This window comes from Bombina bombina, chromosome 5 (genome assembly GCF_027579735.1).
Source record: "Bombina bombina isolate aBomBom1 chromosome 5, aBomBom1.pri, whole genome shotgun sequence".
Classification (NCBI taxonomy): domain Eukaryota; kingdom Metazoa; phylum Chordata; class Amphibia; order Anura; family Bombinatoridae; genus Bombina; species Bombina bombina.
The window spans coordinates 145,338,753-145,361,578 of record NC_069503.1 but is presented as its reverse complement, the minus strand read 5'-3'; the positions used below and the strand labels follow the sequence as shown (position 1 = coordinate 145,361,578).

At 40.6% G+C, this 22,826-nt stretch overlaps 1 protein-coding gene across 1 annotated transcript in view; it reads right to left on the bottom strand.

The window, feature by feature from the left end:
- SNAP47 (synaptosome associated protein 47) overlaps positions 1-22,826 on the bottom strand; it is a 114,185-nt gene that overhangs the window by 29,527 nt on the left and 61,832 nt on the right. The window contains exon 4 of the mRNA XM_053713735.1: positions 11,621-11,733. Within this exon, the coding sequence (XP_053569710.1) occupies positions 11,621-11,733 (113 nt within the window). The remainder of the gene's footprint in view (positions 1-11,620; positions 11,734-22,826) is intronic.

Below are 22,826 nucleotides of genomic sequence, written 5' to 3'. Positions count from 1 at the left end.
TCACAAACTTTTGGTTTCTCACTGAAATTATTTACAAACAACTTGTGCAATTATGGCATAAATGGTTGTAAATTCTTCTCTGGGATCCCCATTGTTCAGAAATAGCAGACATATATGGCTTTGGCGTTGCTTTTTGGTAATTAGAAGGCCGCTAAATGCCACTGCGCACCACAAGTGTATTATGCCCAGCAGTTAAGGGGTTAATTAGGGAGCTTTTAGGGAGCTTGTAGGGTTAATGTTAGCTTTAGTGTAGTATAGTAGACAACCCCAAGTATTGATCTAGGCACATTTTGGTATATTTCATGCCACCATTTCACCGCCAAATGCGATCAAATTGAAAAAAAAAGTAAAATTTTTCACAATTTTAGGTTTCTCACTGAAATAATTTACAAACAGCTTGTGCAATTATGGCACAAATGGTTGTAAATACTTGTCTGGGATCCCCTTTGTTCAGAAATAGCAGACATATATGACTTTGGCGTTGCTTTCTGGTAATTAGAAGGCCGCTAAATCCTGCTGCGCCTCACACGTGTATTATGGCTAGCAGTGAAGGGGTTAATTAGGGAGTTTGTAGGGAGCTTGCAGGGTTAATTTTAGCTTTAGTGTAGAGATCAGCCTCCCATCTGACAAATCCCACCCCCTGATCCCTCCCAAACAGCTCCCTTCCCTCCCCCACCCCACAATTGTCCCCGCCATCTTAAGTACTGGCAGAAAGTCTGCCAGTACTAAAATAAAAGGTTTGTTTTTTTTTTACATATGCTAGGGTGTAGGATCCCCCCCTTAGCCCCCAACCTCCCTGATCCCCCCCAAAACCGCTCTCTGACCATCCCCTTTGCCTCATTGGGGGCCATCTTGGGTACTGGCAGCTGTCTGCCAGTACCCAGTTTGCAAAAAAAAGTGCTTTTTTTATTTTTATTTGGCTTTTTTCTGTAGTGTAGCTTCCCCCCCCACACAGACAAACCCCCACCACCTTGCTGATCTTTTTTTTTTTAAAAAAATATTAAGGCATTTAAACATTTTTTATTAACAAATTTTCTGTAGTGTAGCGGTTCCCACCCGCTCCCTCCCCGTGCACGTGCCCGCCCCCGCCCTCCCGTGCACGCGCGCGCGTCCGTGCGCGCCCCCGCTCATCCCCGCCCACGATCCCGCCCCCCCTGCACATAACCAGGGCCATCGATGGCCGCCACCCGCCTCCCGGTCCGGCTCCCACCCACCAACGCAGGGAGCCACCGATCTCCGGTGCAGAGAGGGCCACAGAGTGGCTCTCTCTGCACCGGATGGCTTAAAAAGGTTATTGCAGGATGCCTCCATATCGAGGCATCACTGCAATAACCGGAAAGCAGTTGGAAGCGAGCAGGATCGCTTCCAGCTGCTTTCCAAACCGAGGACATGCAGGGTACGTTCTCAGGCATTAACTGCCTTTTTTTTGAGGACGTACCCTGCACGTCCTCGGTCGTTAAGGGGTTAATACTGTATCCTTTAACAAAATGTTATATCTTAAACTCTATTTTTCAATCTTACATTCTACTTAGTTTTTATCTTTGTATTTCAATAAATATTTTTGATCTTTAATTTTAACTCATTTCTAGTGCTTGTTCTAATTATAGATTATAATTATTTTCTAGAAAACATTGTTTTACAGCTTGAGCTTTTATTTCATATTCTTTGAATTCTTTACAATTTCTTTTGTCTCATAAATTGGTTTTAAACTGAAGGTAAACTTTGGTGAATGAAAGCCCGTTTTTTTAAAAATACCATTAAAAACAGGGGCACTTTCATTCAGTTTACAAAGCAGCCGTTTTGTTAAAAAAATTACCTTTTTTTTCTTTTCACAGCTAGAACAGCTTCCCCCACCTAGAGATCCTCTATTCACACGTCAGCAATGACTAATCTTGCTTCCTCCAATCACAGCATGGCCTCAGGCAATGACTACCCTGGGGGGAAAGCTGTGATTGGAGGAGGCAGAATTAGTCATTGCCGACGTGTGAATAAAGGATCTCTAGCACGGGGAAGCTGCTGTAGCTGTGAAAAGAAAAAAAGGTAATTTTTTTAACAAAACGGCTGCTGTGTAAACATTGATGAATGAAAGTGCCCCTGTTTTTAATAGTATTTTTAAAAAAACGGGCTTTAATTCACCAAAGTTTACCTTCAGTTTAAAACCAATTTATGAGACAAAAGATCTGAAAACGGCATAGATATCTTAGGTAATTACTCCCAGTAATTAATAAGGTCAAATTTGGAATTCAGACCTTGGGGAAGTCTAGTTCTTAATTGGAAAATCCAGTAAATTTCACGTTTAGCTAGGTCCTTGTCTATGTCACCCCCCCCCCCCCCCCGATAGGGACCTTAGCTTTTTCAATTGCTGCCCATCTGAATGAGTCCAGGCAACAGTTGTGTTTGGTCGCAAAGTGTTGTACTAGGGGAGTGGTGGCTGTGCCCCTTGTTAGGGAGGAGATATGTTCTCTTATTCTGGAATTGACATCCCTAGAAGTGAGACCCACATATTGAATATTGCAAAGAGTGCATGTGACAAGGTATATGACATTAGTACTGGTACAATTTAGACAGGATTTAATAGGATAAATTTAACCTGTTGTAGTAGATCTGAATTCTGTCGTAATTTGCACATAGTCACAAGGCTTACATTTATTGTGTCCACATCTATACATGCCCTGATGTCTCAGCCCAGAGCTAGTATGTTGTGTGGTCTGTCTGAGTTAAGTGGGAGATAAAATTGAAGCCAAAGTTGCATATTTTTTAAATGAACATCTAATACCATTTCTGACTACATCAGTAAGCTTATCATCAGCAATCAGAAGGGGAAAGTGTTTTTTGATGATGTTACAAATCTCAGAGTATTGGGCACTATACTCAGTCACAAAATGAATACCCTGAAAAGCATTGTGTGTATTTTTGCCTTTATCAAGTAGCATTGACTGTCTGGAGATACGGTCAACTTGTTCTCTTGCCTGTTTGATATATCTGTTAGAATACTGTCTGGATCTAAGTCTACTCTCAAGATGGGCTGCCTCATGCACATAATCCTCCTGTCTGCTGCAATTTCTTTTTATCCTTATAAATTGGCCTTTAGCCACGGTATAAGAGGTGTTCTTTGAGTGACAGGAGGTGACGTGTAGGAGTGTGTTGCCCGATATGGGCTTACGAAAAACCTTTGTAGAGATGGAACCATCATAATTCCCAGTAAGTGTTAAGTCAATATAATCTATTTTAACAGAATCAGAGATAAATGTAAAGCTAAGGTTTAGCTCATTTTGATTTAGCCAAGAAACAAAGTTGGCTATTTCATCAGAAGGGCCAGACCAAATACATAAAAGGTCATCTATATATCTTTTGTAAAAATATATAAATGACCTGTAGGGATTGCTGTCTCCATAAATGCGGTTAATTTCCCAAATGCCAAGGTACAGATTCGCGTATGAGGGGGCAAATTTTGCCCCCATGGCAGTACCGCATTTCTGAAGATAGTAATTACCTTCAAAGTGAAAGAAATTATGTGTGAGAAGAAACTCTAACACACGAATGATAAAGGATTGGAAATCCTCAGTATATTGTGTGTATTGTTGTAAGAAAAATTTGACCACCACAATACCCTTAGAATGGGGTATGGAGGAGTACAAGGAAACTGCGTCTATTGTGACCCAAATTAATTTGTCATTCCATTTGAGATCTGCTAGTAGATTAATGATGTGTTTAGTGTCCTTGGTGTAGGAAGGTAAAATGTTGACTAGGGGCTGTAGAATTGTATCCAGCCAGGAAGAGAGTCTCTATAGTAAGAAGTCAACCCCACTAACAATGGGGCGACCCTTGACATTGACAAGGGATTTGTGAACCTTTGGAAAAAGGTGGAACATGGGTGTCTTTGGATGTTGTACATTCAAGAATATGGCAGTTTGTTCATTGAGAAGCCCATGTTCAACACCATCGTCCAAAATTTCAAGTAATTCTCTCTTAAACCTTAATGTGGGATTTGTAGTTAATGTGGCATATTCTTGGGGATTGTGTAATTGGCGATGGGCTTCCGCCACATAGTCTAATCTATTCAAAACCACAATGCTGCCACCTTTGTCGGCCGGGCGTATGACAATACTAGTATCCGTTTGTAATGTTTTCATTGCATCTCTCAATCTTTTGGGCAAATTTTGTGTATAACTAGTTAGGTTATCATTTAGGGCATGTAGATATCGTTCAACTCGAGAGTGAAAAGTCTCTATAATTCGGCCCCTGCTTTGAATGGGATCGAATTTCGATTTGTCTTTGAAGGTGGCAGCAGTGTTAATAGTGCCCTGACTATGTGAGGACTCAGAATATAATTGCTGTAAATTTAAAACATCACATGCCTCGGTAAAGGACTCTGTTGCCTGATGGTCAATAATTGCATTATCGATATGAGGTATACATTCCAAGGTATTTGTAAAGAGATAGTCTGCCCCCTACCTGGTTTAAGGACGGGTCGGGGGCCGCCCATTCATGCCAACTTTGACTCGGCGGGCTTCTTGTTCTGCTTGGATTTTTTCCAAGAGTTTGCTGGCTTCCAAGATCCCTTGGATTGCTCAGATTTTGCGGAAGGCTGCTGGCGCAGAGACTTGTCTGCACGATAGGGACGGAAAGCAGGTCCCTTAGGTTTGGCTTTCTTATCTTGAGGTAAGAAGGCGCCCTTTCCACCTGTGACTCTAGATATGATAGAATCCAGGCCCAGGCCAAACAAAACCTTCCCCTTGAATGGTAGGGAAAGTAAGCTAGACTTAGACGTCATGTCAGCAAACAACGGTTTTAGCCACAGAGCCCTGCGAGCTAAAACAGAAAACCCTGACGTCTTAGCATTCAGGCGAATAATCTGCATGTCAGCATCAGAAATGAACGAATGTGCTACCCTTAAGGCTTTGATTCGATCCATAATCTACTCGAGGAGGGTCTCCACCTCGACCATTACTGATAGTGCGTCACACCGATAAGTAGCTGCACCAGCCACTGCAGTGACAGCCGCCGCCAGTTGGAAAAAGAACCCCGTCAGTTGGAACATCTTCCGCAACATGGACTCTATCTTTTTATCTATGGGTTCCTTAAAAGAGGAGCTATCCTTAAGCAGAATGGCCATTCTCTTAGCGAGCGTGGAGATAGCACCATCCACCTTAGGGACGGTTCCCCACAGTTCAAGCTGCGCGTCCGGAACGGGGAAAAGCTTCTTAAAAGAAGACGAGGGAGAAAAGGGCAAACCCAGTTTCTCCCATTCACTTTTAATAATGTTCACCATTTTTATAGGAACCGGGAAGGCCTGGGGCCCTACCCTGTCCTCGTAAACCCTATCCAGTTTAGGGATCGAAGGTTCCTCCGGAAGTTTCGGTTCCGGAACCTCCAGCGTAGCAAGCACTTCCTTCAGCAGGAAATGCAAATGCTCCATCTCCGGACGGAGGCCTAGAAGTAGCCGATTCTGACTCAGAAGCGACATCCTCTGATAAGTCGGAATTGTCCTCCTCCGCGGATAATCTGTCCGAGATATCCAGCAGTCGAAGACCTCTGAGACGGATAGCAGTGCCATACTTTCTGCTTGCGCTTAGTAGGACGAGGCATCGCACTTATGGCCGCAGAAACCGACGTCTGCAGTTGATCGTGTAATCGGAGAAGCTTGTAGGGAACGCACCATGCGGGACGGAGAACCCTCAGAGGTGGACGGCTCAGTTGTACTAAATACTTTATTCTTTTTAGAAGTAGTAATATTATATGAAAAGAGCAAGGAAGTCCATATTCCGGATTTACTTAAAACATTCCCTTTATTAGGTATTCATTAAAAAAATGACATGGAAAAACGTACAAAAGTGTAGAGTCAGCACAAAGTCTAGACTTTGTGCTGACTCTGCACTTTTGTACGTTTCTCCATGTCATTTTTTTAATGAATACCTAATAAAGGGAATGTTTTAAGTAAATCCGGAATATGGACTTCCTTGCTCTTTTCATATATTTAATTTTGTGGATCGTCAGGAGTCCGCTATCTTAGGAGTACACTTTCCAGGATTTCTATGGGCAGTCCTGTAATTTCACCCCCACCCTCGGTATCGTAACCAATTCACAGAGCTGCAGAAAAGAACACAAGGAGCCGCTCTCTACTTCCGGTCATCTGTTCCAGCGTTCCGATGTGTCAGAGGATCAGCGTGAGCCATGGAGCAGCTTTGAAACGCCCGACACAGAAAGGAACAGAGGAGTAAAAAACTCAGCAAGATTTACAGAGGCTGGAAACTGGTGCCGGAATACTACAGGGGTGAGTGAAGTAAGAGTGTTTAAAGCTCGAAGCATGATTTGTTGTTTCTGAGACTCAATTAGAAAAAGCGCTGTTGATATCTCACACACACTGGGCTGCGCAAGGTGCGGCAGTGTGTATAAGTAATGAGTGTTACAGTGGATGTTTCTTTGCTTTAAGAATATTTCTTGCCCTTGAGGGGGTTAACATAAAGCTACGTAAGTCTCACCCCAAAGAGTAAAGTTGATCGGCTTACAGTTTGGAGAGCTGGGTGTTCCTTTCCATATTATACTATGAAGAGAGGAATTGTTGGTTAACCTCTTAGCTCCTATACTACTCTTAAAGTTTCATCTTGTTTGAAAAAGTAGTAATATTGTCATAACATGTGGAACAGAGCTGTAACGGTGGTTCCACCGGAACCTCTTCACAGTATACACAGCTAGTAGTTGTAGATAAGGAAGGAGTATCCTCCAACATATCAGTGTCAACCATAGCTTGTGCCTTTATTACAGACTTGATTATAGATTAAATCGCACCTTTATATCTCAATGGCCGGGGCACTCACCACCTCCTATGACCCGGACTACAAGAAACAGCTTTCGTCTCCTACGAACACAGGTCAAGAAAGAGGAAGATACTGAGGCCACACCCGGTCACATGGAGTGCCATGCAGGGCCGCCCCTGCACTGAGCGAGAGAGACGCGCCAAAAAGGCCCGCTTAAAACTCTCTCTAACTGTTCCACACTGACAGTCTCATCTCACACAAGTACAGCAAAAACACAATAAACATTATTATGTATATTAAAATCCCCCCTGTTCCATAACCCCCTTCCGAGGGTATTACCCTAGATTATATTCAGATAAAAGGAGTCACACTGTGACCCTGTCTTCTTGCATTATCACATATGTATATTATGAAACGATCTTACCAGAATCAACGCTGTGGAACAAGAACACGGCCCTTCAAGTGTGACAGGTTAGTAGCGTCGCTCCTGACATGGACTTGAGAGAATAAAAGCAGGCAGCGAAACTCGTCAACGCTGATTGCTTAAGGAGCTGTTAATATGAGTTGGGATGGGTTCGCAGAAGAACTCCCCCTGCATCTACGGACTCTAACTTTCACCCATGCTCTCACTGAGAGGCTGACAGGACTACTTAAAACTCCAGTCCCATTGCGAACAGTACTACCCTCCATAAGAGACTACTCCGAATCTTCCGACACTTCTCTGCCAACCTCATGTGACGAAAGGCAAAGCATGACTGTGGGATGAGGGAAGTGGGGGAGGTATTTAAGCCTTTGGCTGGGGTGTCTTTGCCTCCTCCTGGTGGCCAGAGTCTAAATTCCCACAAGTGATAAATGAAGCAGTGGACTCTCCTCCCCTTTAGATGGAAATGCCTACTATGTCTCAATGCACTACACATATGGTGCTGTTTACGTGTATTATAAGCAATCAAAGAGGTACATTTATTGATTTTTATGTTAATGGAAGCCAAGAGGTACAACGACTGCTCAGTTGTAAAAATTATACATGGTGTGATTAAAGGGACATGAAACCCAAAATTTTCTTTTATGATTCAGATAGAAAATACAATTTTAAATAACATTCTTTACTTCTATTATCCAATTTGCTTCATTTTTTAGATATCCTTTGTTGAAGAAATAATGTGCATGGATGAGCCAATCACATGAGGCATCTATGTGCAGCCACCAATCAGCAGCTACTGAGCCTATTTAGATATGCTTTTCAACAAAGGATATCAAGAGTATGAAGCAAATTAGATAATAGAAGTAAATTGGAAAGTTGTTTAAAATTGCATGTTCTATCTAAATCATGAAAGAAAAACAATGGGTTTCATGTCCCTTTAAAAGTTTGGGCTTTTGCAGGGGCAATGTGTAACCACCTACCATTGTGACCATTTACCAGCAGATTGTCCAGTGTTTTTACAGAGGACAACTGGCAACCCTTTATATGGCAGCAAACACTGCTGTCATCTAGTGCTCTTGAAAATGTATAAAATTGTTAAAAGCATATAGCGCTGCAGACATGTGCATGCTCCTGAGCCTTCTTACCTACTTTTCAACAAAGGATAGCAAGAGTAAATTTGCTCATAGATATCAATCAATTGGAAATGGTAAAAAAAAAAAACCAAAAAAAAACATTTTACACTGAATCACAATCCCATTTCATGTCTGTTTATCGTGTTGATTTTACATAACTGGGATATTATTTTGTAATTTTTTTTAAAATGTCCTAATAGATACAATAAAAAAAATAGGAAACATTTACCAGTACATAAAATGCTACCAACAATCTAAACCATTTAATAACCAAAGTGGTAGAAATCTTTCCCGGATACACCCAAAATCACATTACTTTTTGGAATCCTGGATGTAAAAGCTGTTTCTCTGAATTTATTAGCTTTGTGAAGACTCCACAGAGAACTATCTGGCTTCTATTATGTGTTACTGAAAGAATACAAAAAAAGAGTTCAACAAGATATCTGGTAGAAGTCATTTTAACGGTTTTACGTTGTTTTTGCACTTTGTTATTGCAGCTGTAACAATACACACACAAAAGATTTCACAAATATACTCAAATATCACTTGTTTTTTTTTACTGCATGTAGTACCAGGGTTGAACAATTCTTGATTATTTTTGGATGCTAATCTACCTTTAACAAATGAGCTGTTTGATAGCATTTACAGTATATGTATTCAGAAACAAATGTATATCATTTAAAGGGGCATGGGAGTAAAATTTAAAGGAACACTAAAATAAAACTAAAACATCCATAATTCACTTAGAGCAGTCAGTTTTAAGATACTTTCAAATTTATATCCATTATCAAATTGTGCATTGTTTTTTATATATACACTTTGAGACATCAGCTTCAACTGAGCATGTGTATAAATATATGAGTCTGTGATTGGCTGATGGATGTCATATGATACAGGGGGCAGAGAAATGGAATACAATTTTGAAATTTGTCACATAAAAAAATAACTACTGCTTAATTAAATGTACTTATATTATCATATAGACACAGGCACAGACAATACATTTGTTTTGGACAAAACATTTGTCACATAAATAAATGTTTTTTTGTCCTGTATACATTCGTTGAGAATTTACTTGTTAACAAAAACCCATTCATCCTCCATTTCCTATGGGTAAAATCTGGACGGCAGCATAAACCTAAATAAAGTTAGTAGTAACTAGGGCTACTGCTACAAGATGTTATCATTCCCACCTATCCTGTCCTTTTCTGGCAGCACACTCTCTCTGTCTCACTTTGTGTGAATAATGATACCGGCAAGTCAAGCAAGCAACAAGCTGACAGAGCGTTAACTGAAAGAAAACAGACCAGAAGAGACCTTTCTCATGTTTTTTGAGCCATCACCTTATAGGGTTGACATAGGAATCAATCAACTGACAAGGAGACTGATGGAAAGTTATTGAATAGTGTAAATGAGAATACTTTCCTGCCTTTATAGCTGTGTTTTCCCCAATTCCAGTCCTCACTGGCTTTATGGCATGAACAAAACAACAAAAGTTTTTGTTGCATATATTCATTCATGCTTTAAAATAGACATAATACTTCTAAACTTACTAAATCACTTGAAAGTAATGCAGCATAACTGTAAAAAGCAGACCGGAAAATATCACCTGAGCATCTCTATGTAAAAAAAGAAGATATTTTACCTCACAATTTCCTCAGCTCACCAGAATGGCTAGTCATACCTTGAGCAGAAAAGTCTGCAAACTGTTCCCCCCAACTGAAGTTCTCTGGGCTCAACAGTCCTGCGTGGGAACAGCCATTGATTTTAGTTACTGCTGCTAAAATCATACTCCTCTTTTAAACAGAACTCTTCATCTCTTTCTGTTTCAGAGTAAATAGCACATACCAGTACTATTTCAAAATAACAAACTTTTGATAGAAGAATAAAAAACTACAACTAAACACCACATACTCTTCACCATCTCCGTGGAGATGCTACTTGTTCAGAGCGGCAAAGAGAATGACTGGGGGGCGGAGCCTGAGGAGGGGCTATATGGACAGCTTTTGCTGTGCTCTTTGCCATTTCCTGTTGGGGAAGAGTATATGCCCACAAGTAATGGATGACGCCGTGGACCGGACACACCAATGTTGGAGAAAGTTATAATTCAGCTGCTGTCCAGCTGCAGGTAAAAAAGATAAAAAAATTAAGAAATGAACAGCAGCCAATCAGCATCAGCAGTGCTGAGGTCATGAACTCTTTTACTGTGATCTCATGAGATTTCACTTAACTCTCATGAGATTTCATAGTAAACTTCCTTAAACTGAATAGGGAAATAATATGAGTGTGCACAAAGACATACTGATTTGCTGCTTAGCGGCCTATTTAACAAAGGTCTGTCGGACCTGTGCGGATCAGGTCCGACAGACAGTGCGGATCAGGTCCGACAGACCTCGCTGAATGCAATACGCTCTCCTTATTCAGCATTGCACCAGCCGCTCTGGTGAGCTGCTGGTGCAACGCTGCCCCCTGCAGATTCGCGGCCAATCGGCCGCCAGCAGGGGGGTGTCAATCAACCCGATCGGGTTGAATTGCAGCAATGTCTATTCCACCTGCTCAGAGCAGGCGGACAGGTTATGGAGTAGCAGTCTTTAGACCGCTGCTTCATAGCTGGTGTTTCTGGCGAGCCTGCAAGCTCGCCGTGAAACAAGGGCCCTCAAGCTCTGTCCGGAGCTTGATAAATGGGCCCCTTAAAGTCCTTTGCAATGGGGTTTGAATACTAAGGACATTTTGAGGTAAAATATCTTCCTTTTTTACATAGAGATGTTCAGGTGATATTTTCTAGTCAGCTTTTTACAGCTATGCTGCATCACTTTCAAGTGTTTCAACATTTGGGTATCATGGCTCTTTAATGTATTTTTGATGAATTTAAAACCGTGAAAATGTGTTCATTTTTGCATCGTCCAAAATAGAGTTGTCTATTATCAGACCTTTAGTATCCTCTGTTGATGAGTATATCAGAAGTGTGCAGTTCTTCAGCACTCTATAGAAGCAGTGTTTGCTACAATGTAGCCATACAGTACTAAAGACAAGTTCACGCTCCTGAGCCTATGTAGATATACACTTCAATAAAGAATACAAATTAAATTTGTTAACAGAAGTACATTGGAAAGTTTTATTTCTTCTTTTTATTTTAATTGCACGCTCTATCTGAACCATGAAAGTTTAAGTTAAATTCCATACCCTGTTTTACTGATCTGTATTGTTTATACTGTATATTTATCAAAAGTTGAACTGAAATATTTGTAAATCATATGGTTAAAAATAATCTCCTGTGATGAGAAAATGTTTATTTATATATATTTTACCTTTCTGAGCTCTTGGGCTTCTGATTCGGAAACCGCCTGATCCTGGATCATAGTCTGAGACGATGAGTTTGGCAAGGGTCCAGTTCGTACAATGCTATCCAGTAACCAGGATTCTACAACCAGGAAACAAAACATGGTTAGGCAATGCCATCTCCTGCGCGACAATAACACAATTCATCTCATAGTAGGTTGGCGGACTTATAAATGCTAAACGTATACAATTTACTGTTTGTAATGAAACACTAAAGCAAAATAAAAAAACATTTTTAGTTATTTTTAAAAAAAAATCTTGTTATACATAACTTTGTACATAATCAAGTGGAATCTTTTTTTAAAAGTATTACAGAACTCCGTGTTCTCCACACAAAACACTTTGCCCGCCGGGGAGCATTATTAAACAGCCATTTTCTCTATCCAAAGCACAAATTAATTGCATAATTTAACAGAGGTTCATTTAATGATTTTAGCCATTTGGTCAGTAAAATTAGCTGGATAGTACACCCATTAAAAATGTCCCGGGGAGAACATTAGATCTGATAACAGAACATAGAAGTAAAAAAAGACTTTTATAATTAACTACCAAGATATGCTCTCATGAAAATGAGTGCATTCTTGTGCAGGATGAAGACATCAACTGTATAGAAGAGACAGTTTGTACCTCTTATAAAGGGAACAGCAGGGTGGTATGGCCACTGATTGCCGCCCTTAGAAAAAAAAAAACACCTTTACAGTCAAGGAGGCTATTAAAAGGGACAGTCTACACTAGAATTGTTATTCTTTTAAAAGATAGATAATCCCTTTATTAACCATTCCATAGTTTTGCACAACCAACACAGTTATATTAATACACTTTTTACCTCTGTGATTATCTTGTATCTAAGCCTCTGCACACTGCCCCCTTATTTCAGTTTTTTTGACAGACTTGCATTTTAGCCAATCAGTGAAGGCTCCTAGGAACTCCACGTGCGTGAGCACAGTGTTATCTATATGACACACATGAACTTACACCCTCTAGTGGTGAAAAACTGTCAAAATGCCCTAAGAGAAGAGGCAGCCTTCAAGGGCTTAGAAATTAGCTTATGAACCTCCTAGGTTTAGCTTTCAACCTTGAATACCAAGAGAACAAAGCAAAATTAGTGATACCAGTAAAATGGAAAATTGTTTAACATTACATGCCCTATCTGAATCATGAAAGTTTATTTTGGACTAGACTGTCCCTTTAAGGGGGACTCATGGTAGTTGCGGTGACCAAGACATGGAACCCTATAACAAACTTTTAATGGTCACATACTTAAGCAGAATGTCATGTTTTTATATATGTTTACTGTCCCTTTAATGGAATACATAGTATCAGATTGCTATTGGACTGAGGCTCTCTGGTCACATGACCAAGAGATTCATTAATCTACACAAATCATCTGAAATGATGATCATCAAAGGATCTGTTCCACTGGCCGACACAGAGTAAGTTAATGTTTGCAAAAGAACTGTCAGCTACAGTCTCATTAACAGCAGAATAAGTTATTGTGGAAAATTCTCTTCTGGCTAATTAATAACAACATGAGCAGCAGGAAGGCTGGGGAGGCAAATGCATTGTGTGATTGGCTTGTCAGCGAGCTCTGATCTGGACTTCAGTAATGAGGATTAATAGTGAAGGATTAAAGTCATGTAGGGGTGGAACGTGCTAAAAGGAGAATAAAAAGGAAAACATTAAAAAGACAAAGGGTATTTTATCTTTTGGCTTTGTTACATAAGTATATGAAAAACGTGTCTGCAGTTCAGAAATCTGGTCCTTGAGACGTACTAAGCTGATTAGTATAGAGCTAGATAAATTGAAGGAAGGTACATTGCAAGAACCCACAAAATAACATTAGAAGTGCACATTTTGTATAATTTGTGTAAAAGAACATGATTAAACCATTGTACAAAATGCTGATTCTCTTCTGCACTGAGCTAAAAATGCACAAAAAAACAAACCTATAGCAGCTGGAAAAATCCTCTTGTAAAATAAACTGTATTGTTAAACTGACATTTAAGGGTAATTTCAATGCAAAAATAATCACGTTTTAATTACTTACATGAATTAAGCATTAGTAATTTAAAGGGACAGTCTAGTCAAAATTAAACTTTTCATGATTCAGATAGGGCATGTAATTTTAAACAACTTTCCAATGTAATTTTATCATCAAATTTGCTTTGTTCTCTTGGTATTCTTTGCTGAAAGCTAAACCTAGGTAGGCTCAAACAGATTTCTAAACTGTTAAAAACCGCCTCTTATCTAAGTGCATTTTTACAGTAGTTTTCCATAGTTAGACAGTGCTAGTTCATGTGTACCATAAAAATTACAGTGTGTTCACTCCAGTGGAGTTATTTAAGAGACAGCATTCATTGGCTAAAATTTAAGTCTGTCAAAAGAACTGAGAAAGGGGGCAGTCTGCAGAGGCTTGGATTCAAGGTAATCACACAGGTAAAAATTAAACTAATATAACAGTGTTGGTTATGCAAAACTTTGGAATGGGTAATAAAGGGATTATCTAACTTTTTAAACAACAACAATTCTGGAGTAGACTGTCTCTTTAAGATCACTATGTGCCTGATGATCTAAAATCTTATGGGTGGGATGTGAAAACCCTCAATGACACTTGCAGGTTCTTCCTTCAGCAAATTCTCTATATAAAAAAAGGGGCTATCCCCGAGAGTTGTGAGATGACTCCAATATTTAGTAATGAAGTTTGCTAGAAAAAGGGACACTTTGCTGGGAAGAATGAAGTTAGCAAGGAGCAGGGGAGCACAGCAGTCAGTATAAATCAGATTACCCAGTTTCAGTGTGTATTAGCTTACAAATGTCTCTATTTTTGTATTAGGGTGAGAAGTTTGTGATATAAAACAGCGAGATCTGCACAGACAAAATGTTTAAACAATATGCAGAGACCTGGTGAGGAACTACTTCCCATGGAACGAACCATTCAGGCTTCTAGCAGAGGTGTGGAAATGATTTCACAATAAGGATGACAACACTTTTTCTTTTGTAAAATTTTTTCCATGTGCAGTGTAGGTTTATTACAATTACTGACATTTTTTCCTCTGTAACTTCAATACAAATTTAGATTTTTCAATATGACTTTTATGGAACAATTTAATTGCAATTAATAATGCAATTAAATACCATTTTTTTAATATTTATTTTCAAATAAACAAAAGTCAGCCTACAGTGAAAAAGACAATATTTGTACCGACATTATTTATTTCCTTGTTGTTATAAAGAGAAAGAAAGCAAAGCAGTTTAGATAGAAGGAAAAGGATTTACAGATTATCAGCATTTAAAAAAAAAAAATAGGGGGGGGTGAAAAAGGGAATTTGGATCTTTTAACACCAATATTTAATTTATCGGTTTCTTATGATTTTTAAATTACAATTTTTGGGAGCCGTACTGTAATGTTTGCACCACCTATACATACTTTATTGCAGGGAACATCCCTTTGTGAGACATTCTGTTCTCAATGTAAACGTTGTCTTTATAGAATTCTCAAATTATCAAATTTTCTTAATTCTCTTGGTATTCCTTCTTGAAAAGCAGGTAGGTAATCTCAGGAGCGTGCACATGTCTGCAGCGCTATATGGCAGCAGCTTTGCAAGAATGTTATACATTTCTAAGGGCACTAGAAGGCAGCACTTTTTATTTTTATTTATAGGAAAATATAATAATAAGCTAGCAACAATTGTATTAGGTAGGCATTCATCAGTAGAGCAGTATATTTTTTTTTCTGAGAAATTATAAAGATTGTTTCCATATTCACTGTATCACGTGACAGCCATCAGCCAATTACAGACTCATATCAAATATGTGTTCACTGTGAACTCATAGACATGCTCAGTAGGAGCTGGTGTCTCATAATGTGTGCATATAAAAAGAGACTGAGCACACATTTATAATGGGAGCAGATTGGAAAGTTGTCTAAAATTGCATGCTCTATCTGAATAATGAAAGTTTAATTTGGAATTTAGTGTCCCTTTAAATAAATACTTGTTTATGGCAATGTGTGTTATATACAATTACAGTTGGACATCATGCAACACAATACATTGTTCCTTAGAAGATAAATAATAGTCAATAAGGAGCGACATATGAATGTATCCGTCCGTCAACATCTCTACCTAATAACTATACTAGACTTTTTTTCAGATATAATGTCCCTAAAATTGACAGAGTACTTTTTTGTCACTGAAACTTCAACCTGTTTAAATGGGCTAAGCCTGCTGGAACAGCATACTTATTTATTTTATCTCTCAATATATTCAAAATGGCCAAAACCTAGAGCAATTGAAAATGAAAATGTTGGTATCTATCTCCCCTACTGGGAGATTTATTTCTGGTGTTGCCTCTTGTTTACATAGCTCTTTCTTAGGCCAGTATTACAGTTCTCATATTTTCAGGAAAGGTAGTAGCTTCAACAGACTAAAGTAGCCGCAACAAAATAGCAATAAAAGGAGCTACTTGTAAACAATTTAATGCAAACCAGCAGATAATCACATTAAAAAAGGGAGAAAAAAGTTACAGTACAATGCCCCTTTAAATAAAAACAATGTAATCTGATTGTTAAGCAATAATACTAATAATAATAATAAATTGCATTATATTTCTCCCCACCCAAAAGGACATAGACTATAAATAAAATGTATATTTCTACTTTCTGTGTTCTCTGCCACACACCAGCTTGTCTTGTTACTAATAATAATACGTAGAGAGAGGGCTACTCTGCTGCCTGTCAGGGATTGCTTGGTATCGTTTGACAGGACTGTGGGATGCTGGTGGATAACCCTTTCCTGAAATGCTGAACCTCCGCCCTTTAGTTTTTGGATAAAGCCATAATCCCACTGTGTAAAGGAAGGATTCCAGCCTGTGGTTGCTGCTGGCTTCTGCTATGAATTAATAAAGACCATAAGCACATCTCTTCAGTTACTCACAATGCAGATGTGCACACATCATTTACTGACTGCTTCTTCAAATTAGCAAACCAATATGGGCTGCTGCTTAAAGGGACATCTTGTTAGAGCTTTTTATTATTGCCCAATCGCATGCATGCACGTACATGGTTTAGCCCCAGCACAAACAGAATCAGTTCCAGCCAGTGAGCCAATGACCCAGAACTTTTTTCACTTTCTGCGATGAGAATTTTTTAGTGAACATTTTCCTGCAGGTCATTTTTAAATAAAATAAAATTTTAACTTAGGCAGTTACACTAAAGCACCAGTTCAAATGCAATGTGTTGGCTAACTGGAGAATAAAGCAATTTTTTAAGTTTTAGAATATAATGCAGTAGTTTAAAATCGCATTGCAAATTAGCTGCAGACAAAAAAATGAAATTGTAAAAAAGGTCTCTTGAATAAATTTGTTTCCTTTTCTCTTGGTCCAACATAGAAATGTAGTAATAAAAAGGTGCATTGATCATACGAATGTCTTGCATTAAAAACAGCTTTGCAGAGAGGGAAAGGCTAGGGGGCGGGTTTGACTGTTAACTTCAAACAGCACTTTGCTACGGATACACTGTGTTAAGAAAAACTTACACAGTGCAGTCAGAGCACAGCGCTGTTTTAAAAGAATAGCCTAATGTTGAGCAGCGCTGGAAAGTTAAAGCGCTAACTTTTCCTGCATGTGCCCTGTTCTTTCTGCAGATATGATGCATGTTCTGCCTTGAGGGCCAATGACAAAAGGCAATCACAAGCCATGTTTAGCCCTGGACCAGCAGTAAATTTCTTGGAGCTGACTTTTACTATGTGTTTAACATATTTTTTATGGTTAAACATAAAGGAGTCGATTTACCATTCTGTTTATCAGGTTTTCATGCTTCCGACCTATGTTTCTGAGAGATCCCAAGCCAAGCGAAAAGTAAATTTATGCTTACCTGATAAATTAAATTTCTTCTACGGTATGACGAGTCCACGGATTTCATCCTTACTTGTGGGATTTATCCTCCTGCTAACAGGAAGTGGCAAAGAGCACCACAGCAGAGCTGTATATATAGCTCCTCCCTTGCCTCCACCTCCAGTCATTCGACCGAAGTTAGGAGGAGAAAGGAAAAGCCAATGGTGCAGAGGTGACTGAAGTTTGTAAAAAATATAATATAATCTAAATCTGTCTTAAAAATGACAGGGTGGGCCATGGACTCGTCATATCGTAGAAGAAATTAATTTATCAGGTAAGCATAAATTTACTTTTCTTCTACAAGATATGAGTCTACGGATTTCATCCTTACTCGTGGGATACAATACCAAAGCTATAGGACACGGATGAAAGGGAGGGACAAGACAGGAACCTAAACAGAAGGCACCACTGCTTGAAGAACCTTTCTCCCAAAACCCGCCTCAGAAGAAGCAAAAGTATCAAATTTGGAAAATTTGGAAAAAGTGTGAAGAGACGTGCCAGACGGATGATACTCTTCAGCCAAAAAGAAAGGGAGGTTGCCGTAGCTTTCTGACCCTTACGTTTTCCAGAAAAAACAATGAATAATGAAGATGATTGACGGAAATCTTTAGTAGCCTGCAAGTAAAACTTCAGGGCACGGGCCACATCCAGGTTATGCAACATACGCTCCTTCTTAGAAGAAGGGTTAGGACATAATGAAGGAACAACAATTTCCTGATTAATATTCTTATTAGAAACAACCTTAAGAAGTTTGATTCCTGTCCTACTGCTTTTACCCTGTAACACTGGTAACTTAGATAATACCTCTGTAAGGGTAGTTGACATAACTGCAGCCATATCCTGCAGAGTAAATGAATTAGACGCGGTTGAGGAACTCGGCGTCGCTTGGGTGGGCGTTAAAGGTTGTGACACTTGGGGAGAATTTAACGGCATATCCTGATTCTCTTCAGACTGAGAATCATCGTTAGGCACACTTTCTTTACATAAAAACAGAATTTATGTTTACCTGATAAATTACTTTCTCCAACGGTGTGTCCGGTCCACGGCGTCATCCTTACTTGTGGGATATTCTCTTCCCCAACAGGAAATGGCAAAGAGCCCAGCAAAGCTGGTCACATGATCCCTCCTAGGCTCCGCCTACCCCAGTCATTCGACCGACGTTAAGGAGGAATATTTGCATAGGAGAAACCATATGGTACCGTGGTGACTGTAGTTAAAGAAAATAAATCATCAGACCTGATTAAAAAAAACCAGGGCGGGCCGTGGACCGGACACACCGTTGGAGAAAGTAATTTATCAGGTAAACATAAATTCTGTTTTCTCCAACATAGGTGTGTCCGGTCCACGGCGTCATCCTTACTTGTGGGAACCAATACCAAAGCTTTAGGACACGGATGAAGGGAGGGAGCAAATCAGGTCACCTAAATGGAAGGCACCACGGCTTGCAAAACCTTTCTCCCAAAAATAGCCTCAGAAGAAGCAAAAGTATCAAACTTGTAAAATTTGGTAAAAGTGTGCAGTGAAGACCAAGTCGCTGCCCTACATATCTGATCAACAGAAGCCTCGTTCTTGAAGGCCCATGTGGAAGCCACAGCCCTAGTGGAATGAGCTGTGATTCTTTCGGGAGGCTGCCGTCCGGCAGTCTCGTAAGCCAATCTGATGATGCTTTTAATCCAAAAAGAGAGAGAGGTAGAAGTTGCTTTTTGACCTCTCCTTTTACTGGAATAAACAACAAACAAGGAAGATGTTTGTCTAAAATCCTTTGTAGCATCTAAATAGAATTTTAGAGCGCAAACAACATCCAAATTGTGCAACAAACGTTCCTTCTTTGAAACTGGTTTCGGACACAGAGAAGGTACGATAATCTCCTGGTTAATGTTTTTGTTAGAAACAACTTTTGGAAGAAAACCAGGTTTAGTACGTAAAACCACCTTATCTGCATGGAACACCAGATAAGGAGGAGAACACTGCAGAGCAGATAATTCTGAAACTCTTCTAGCAGAAGAAATTGCAACTAAAAACAAAACTTTCCAAGATAATAACTTAATATCAACGGAATGCAAGGGTTCAAACGGAACCCCCTGAAGAACTGAAAGAACTAAATTGAGACTCCAAGGAGGAGTCAAAGGTTTGTAAACAGGCTTAATTCTAACCAGAGCCTGAACAAAGGCTTGAACATCTGGCACAGCGGCCAGCTTTTTGTGAAGTAACACAGACAAGGCAGAAATCTGTCCCTTCAGGGAACTTGCAGATAATCCTTTTTCCAATCCTTCTTGAAGGAAGGATAGAATCCTAGGAATCTTAACCTTGTCCCAAGGGAATCCTTTAGATTCACACCAACAGATATATTTTTTCCAAATTTTGTGGTAAATCTTTCTAGTTACAGGCTTTCTGGCCTGAACAAGAGTATCGATAACAGAATCTGAGAACCCTCGCTTCGATAAGATCAAGCGTTCAATCTCCAAGCAGTCAGCTGGAGTGAAACCAGATTCGGATGTTCGAACGGACCCTGAACAAGAAGGTCTCGTCTCAAAGGTAGCTTCCAAGGTGGAGCCGATGACATATTCACCAGATCTGCATACCAAGTCCTGCGTGGCCACGCAGGAGCTATCAAGATCACCGACGCCCTCTCCTGATTGATCCTGGCTACCAGCCTGGGGATGAGAGGAAACGGCGGGAACACATAAGCTAGTTTGAAGGTCCAAGGTGCTACTAGTGCATCCACTAGAGCCGCCTTGGGATCCCTGGATCTGGACCCGTAGCAAGGAACTTTGAAGTTCTGACGAGAGGCCATCAGATCCATGTCTGGAATGCCCCACAGCTGAGTGACTTGGGCAAAGATTTCCGGATGGAGTTCCCACTCCCCCGGATGCAATGTCTGACGACTCAGAAAATCCGCTTCCCAATTTTCCACTCCTGGGATGTGGATAGCAGACAGGTGGCAGGAGTGAGACTCCGCCCATAGAATGATTTTGGTCACTTCTTCCATCGCCAGGGAACTCCTTGTTCCCCCCTGATGGTTGATGTACGCAACAGTTGTCATGTTGTCTGATTGAAACCGTATGAACTTGGCCCTCGCTAGCTGAGGCCAAGCCTTGAGAGCATTGAATATCGCTCTCAGTTCCAGAATATTTATCGGTAGAAGAGATTCTTCCCGAGACCAAAGACCCTGAGCTTTCAGGGATCCCCAGACCGCGCCCCAGCCCATCAGACTGGCGTCGGTCGTGACAATGACCCACTCTGGTCTGCGGAATGTCATCCCTCGTGACAGGTTGTCCAGGGACAGCCACCAACGGAGTGAGTCTCTGGTCCTCTGATTTACTTGTATCTTCGGAGACAAGTCTGTATAGTCCCCATTCCACTGACTGAGCATGCACAGTTGTAATGGTCTTAGATGAATGCGTGCAAAAGGAACTATGTCCATTGCCGCTACCATCAACCCGATCACTTCCATGCACTGAGCTATGGAAGGAAGAGGAACGGAATGAAGTATCCGACAAGAGTCTAGAAGTTTTGTTTTTCTGGCCTCTGTCAGAAAAATCCTCATTTCTAAGGAGTCTATTATTGTTCCCAAGAAGGGAACCCTTGTTGACGGAGATAGAGAACTCTTTTCCACGTTCACTTTCCATCCGTGAGATCTGAGAAAGGCCAGGACAATGTCCGTGTGAGCCTTTGCTTGAGGAAGGGACGACGCTTGAATCAGAATGTCGTCCAAGTAAGGTACTACAGCAATGCCCCTTGGTCTTAGCACAGCTAGAAGGGACCCTAGTACCTTTGTGAAAATCCTTGGAGCAGTGGCTAATCCGAAAGGAAGCGCCACGAACTGGTAATGTTTGTCCAGGAATGCGAACCTCAGGAACCGATGATGTTCCTTGTGGATAGGAATATGTAGATACGCATCCTTTAAATCCACCGTGGTCATGAATTGACCGTCCTGGATGGAAGGAAGAATAGTTCGAATGGTTTCCATCTTGAACGATGGAACCTTGAGAAACTTGTTTAAAATCTTGAGATCTAAGATTGGTCTGAACGTTCCCTCTTTTTTGGGAACTATAAACAGATTGGAGTAGAACCCCATCCCTTGTTCTCTTAATGGAACAGGATGAATCACTCCCATTTTTAACAGGTCTTCTACACAATGTAAGAATGCCTGTCTTTTTATGTGGTCTGAAGACAACTGAGACCTGTGGAACCTCCCCCTTGGGGGAAGTCCCTTGAATTCCAGAAGATAACCTTGGGAGACTATTTCTAGCGCCCAAGGATCCAGAACATCTCTTGCCCAAGCCTGAGCGAAGAGAGAGAGTCTGCCCCCCACCAGATCCGGTCCCGGATCGGGGGCCAACATTTCATGCTGTCTTGGTAGCAGTGGCAGGTTTCTTGGCCTGCTTTCCCTTGTTCCAGCCTTGCATTGGTCTCCAAGCTGGCTTGGCTTGAGAAGTATTACCCTCTTGCTTAGAGGACGTAGCACTTTGGGCTGGTCCGTTTCTACGAAAGGGACGAAAATTAGGTTTATTTTTTGCCTTGAAAGGCCGATCCTGAGGAAGGGCGTGGCCCTTACCCCCAGTGATATCAGAGATAATCTCTTTCAAGTCAGGGCCAAACAGCGTTTTCCCCTTGAAAGGAATGTTAAGTAGCTTGTTCTTGGAAGACGCATCAGCCGACCAAGATTTCAACCAAAGCGCTCTGCGCGCCACAATAGCAAACCCAGAATTCTTAGCCGCTAACCTAGCCAATTGCAAAGTGGCGTCTAGGGTGAAAGAATTAGCCAATTTGAGAGCATTGATTCTGTCCATAATCTCCTCATAAGGAGGAGAATCACTATCGACCGCCTTTATCAGCTCATCGAACCAGAAACATGCGGCTGTAGCGACAGGGACAATGCATGAAATTGGTTGTAGAAGGTAACCCTGCTGAACAAACATCTTTTTAAGCAAACCTTCTAATTTTTTATCCATAGGATCTTTGAAAGCACAACTATCCTCTATGGGTATAGTGGTGCGTTTGTTTAAAGTGGAAACCGCTCCCTCGACCTTGGGGACTGTCTGCCATAAGTCCTTTCTGGGGTCGACCATAGGAAACAATTTTTTAAATATGGGGGGAGGGACGAAAGGAATACCGGGCCTTTCCCATTCTTTATTAACAATGTCCGCCACCCGCTTGGGTATAGGAAAAGCTTCTGGGAGCCCCGGCACCTCTAGGAACTTGTCCATTTTACATAGTTTCTCTGGGATGACCAACTTGTCACAATCATCCAGAGTGGATAATACCTCCTTAAGCAGAATG